This window comes from Euprymna scolopes, chromosome 21, assembly GCF_053919585.1.
Source record: "Euprymna scolopes isolate OS-2025 chromosome 21, ASM5391958v1, whole genome shotgun sequence".
Taxonomy (NCBI): Eukaryota; Metazoa; Mollusca; class Cephalopoda; order Sepiida; family Sepiolidae; genus Euprymna; species Euprymna scolopes.
The window spans coordinates 53,699,903-53,703,622 of NC_136502.1; the positions used below are offsets into that span (position 1 = coordinate 53,699,903).

The 3,720-nt window shown below is 43.6% G+C and overlaps 1 protein-coding gene across 1 annotated transcript; it reads right to left on the minus strand.

Moving 5' to 3' along the window:
- Positions 1 to 1,021: 1,021 nt before the first annotated feature.
- On the minus strand, positions 1,022 to 1,594 carry LOC145242814 (uncharacterized). The gene has a single exon (XM_080105941.1). It carries the CDS (start codon positions 1,592 to 1,594, stop codon positions 1,022 to 1,024), a length of 573 nt encoding a protein of 190 aa, XP_079962067.1.
- Positions 1,595 to 3,720: the final 2,126 nt, after the last annotated feature.

Below are 3,720 nucleotides of genomic sequence, written 5' to 3' on the forward strand. Positions count from 1 at the left end.
AAAAAAATAACATTAACACTGGTGGTATAATATTGCTTCGCCTCCATCTTCCTCCGATCAGTTGAAATATGCAGCTGATCTAGTAGTTGACCTGGAGTTCAGATATGGATTGGGGTAAAAATGGTCTGCTTCGTTTTTCCTGTTAAAACTCAGTTATTGTCCTTCAATCACATACGTGTTCCTTTTGTTCCTGAGATTCCTATGGGTGTCTCTGATCTTGATGAAAAATCGGCTCTAAAACATCTTGGTCTTTCTTGCTTATTAAATGTTTCTTCGGGTTCATATATTAGATCCATTGTTTATTCTGTATCTCATAAAATCGGTTCTCTTTATCATTCACTGTAAATGCTTATCAGAGCTACAATGAAAGGATATTTGAAAAATTTGAATAAATGTTTTTGACACTATATAGAAACAAAGAGACCCTCTTCAGAAACCTTTGTTAGTTTTAACTAAACAAAAAATATATGAATAAACACAATTGCCCAATTACGTTTACACGTTTATTATACACTGACAAACATTTAAACAACAATAAAACACAGTACAATAGCGACAGTTCGATAAGACTCACCGACTGGTGGAAAAAGTTCTCAGAGCTCACCTCATGGTGGAACGAAGATTCTCCTCTTCTTGAGAGGGAAAAGGCAACACGTCTGCCCGTGACCAAAGAGCAGGGGCAGATTACTCCTCCCCGGTGTCCTGTAATTTTTAGTCCCCTACAACACCCCCTCCCCCCAAAAAATACGGAGTACTTTTAATTGAATGTTGTGAGAGGATTGTTTTTGTTTTTTTTATGTAGAGACAAAGTCTCTTAAATGGGCAGGCCATTTTACCTGTCTGCCCGAACGTGTTTTTTATAAGGGCGTTTTTCCAATGTCACTTCGACTGGCATCCTTTGTGAGGGATCTACTTCTAAATATGCATCCTCGAGTGTTGCAGGTTTCAACCTGTCAATTGAGATATTTTGTTCTTCGTCTTTAATGAGGACGCTGAAATACTTCTTGTTTTTCTTGTTGACTTAAAAAGGTCCGCGGTACGGTGGTTGCAGGGTATGCGACCTAGCTGTATCGCGAACAAACACATGTGTGCATGTCTCTAGTGTCTTTGGCACATATGTGTTAGCACACTTGTTTATTCCTGACGGAGAATATGCCATTTTGGCCATGGTTCTTGTCAGTCTATCAACAAATGATGCAGGGTCACAAACTTTATTTGGTGTATCACAAAAGTATTGTGCTGGTAGGCGTAGTGTGGTACCGTACAGCGCTTCTGCTGCTGAGCAATTCATATCCTTCTTCACTGCTGTGCGCAAACCCGGCAAAATTAGAGGAAGGTGTTCTAACCACTTTGTATTACTGGTAAGCACTGTGCGTAAAGAGGCCTTTAGGCTGCGATGTAGACGTTCGTCTGCTCCATTTGCTTGTGGATGGTATGCTGTCGTGTGTATACTTCTAATGCCCAAAAGTCCTGAGAGTTTATGAAACAGTTCGGACTCGAAATGTCTACCTCTGTCAGTTGTCACATTTTCTGGGACACCGAATCTTGCTACCCATTCAGTGAGGAAAGTTCTGGGTGTTGTGTATGCTGTCATGTCCGGCATTGGACCACCTTGAAAATCTGTCGACACATGTCGGAAATGGACCGGTGATGTCGAGGTGTATGTGCTTGAACCTCTCATCAGTTACTGGAAATGTGCCTAGGGGCGCACGTGTATGTCGACCGACCTTGGCTTTTTGACACTGCACGCACGTCTTTGTCCATTCTCGCATGTCTGCTTTCATCCTCGGCCAGACATACCTGTCTGTCATCAAACGTATCGACGCATTGGCCCCTGGGTGTGATAACCCGTGTACCGCGTTGAATATGTCTTTCCTTAAGGATGCTGGAACATATGGGCTCAGTTTGTTAGTGCTGATATCACACACTATTTTTCTGGGGCTGTTAGGGTGTGCCATTTTCACCAGCTGCAGTGACGTTCCATTATTCTGCAGAAGCTTCTGCAAGTGCTCGTCTTTTTCTTGCTCCATAGCTAAGGTGTTGGCTTCGACGGAAGGTCCCAATGTGAAAGAGTTTATTCCTCGTGACAGTGTATCTGCTGATATATTGTCAGCTCCCTTCACGTGTCTGACATCCGACGTAAACTGTAGGATATAATCCAACTAACGAACCTCTCGGGGAGAGTATTTGTCTGAGGAGGACTGCAGAGCGCCTAATAGAGGCTTGTGGTCAGTCACCAATTAGAATGGCTGTCCCTCTAGAAGCTACCAATAATGTCTTATTGTGGAAAACGAGGCCAACAACTCTCTGGAAAATGAGCTATAGCGTGTTTCTGCGTCAGTCAATTTCCTGGAGAAGAAAGAAATAGGTCGACAGTTCCCATTACATTTTTGCTGCAGGACCGCTCCAACTCCAGTTGCAGATGTATCTACTGCCAGGCAAAGTTCACTATCGGGTTGAATGTGGGACAGCTTTGCGGTGTCTTCTAACATGGCCTTTACTTTGTTGAATGCTGCTATTGCTTCCTCCGATAGTGTAATGTTGCAGTTCTTCACATTTGTCAGCATACCTGTCAATGGCAAAAGTACTTGGGCAACATGAGGGAAAAACCTACGATAGAAGTTAACTAATCCTAAAAATTGTCGCAACTGTCTCATTGTAGCAGGGATAGGGAAATCTCGGATGGACTTGACTGTCTCTGGGGATGGGGAAATTCCCTTCTCTGAAATATGGTGCCCCAAAAATATAACCTTGGATTGACCAAAAGTAAATTTCGATGAATTTAAAACAACACCATATTGGTTCAGGCGATCGAATACTTGGTGCACATGATCTATGTGTTCCTGCCTATTCCTGCTAGCAATGAGGACGTCATCTATGTATGCACACACAAATGGCAAGTCTCGCAGAACCTGGTCTATAAAACGTTGGAACGTTTGAGCTGCGTTGCATAAACCAAATGGAACACGCAAAAATTCAAACATTCCAAACGGTGTGGTAATTGCCGTTTTGGGAATATGTTCGGCCTCTAAAGGGATCTGGTGTCATGCCCGAATAAGGTCTAATTTAGTAAAGACCCTATTATTCTGGGCCACTGCTGTTATATCTTGGATATGTGGTACTGGGTACCTATCCGGTTTCGTAGCGGCATTTAAAGCTCGGTAGTCCCCACATGCCCGCCATGCATTTGGACCCTTACTAGCAAGATGAAGAGGCGAGGCCCATTCGCTATTTGAAGGACGAACTATGCCAAGCTGCATCATCTGCTGAAATTCTGCTTTCGCAGTCTTTATTTTTTCAGGTGTTAAACGTCTGGCTTTACAATGGACGGGTGGGCCTTTTTTCTCAATGTAATGAGTTACAGTGTGCGGTAACACTTCTTTGTGAAAGGAGGGGACCGATATTGAAGGATATTCCTTCAACAGACTCAGGAAGGCTTCGTCCTGGTCTGCATGTGCTACTTGTGGATCTAATGGTGTGCCAGTCCCCACCACCCCACATGCTGCAAGTTGTGTGCTTGGATCTCGGAGACACTGGCCTGACATATCTACTACCAGGCCAAATGCTTGCAGAAAGTCAGTACCCAGTATAGCACTGCTTACGTCAGCCACTATGAAAACGTGGATAAATGATCTGCGTAAACCCAAGTTAAGGTCCATGCACCTCTCCCCATAAGTCCGTATTAACGAACCGTTTACAGCTCGCAGTGTAAATTTACAG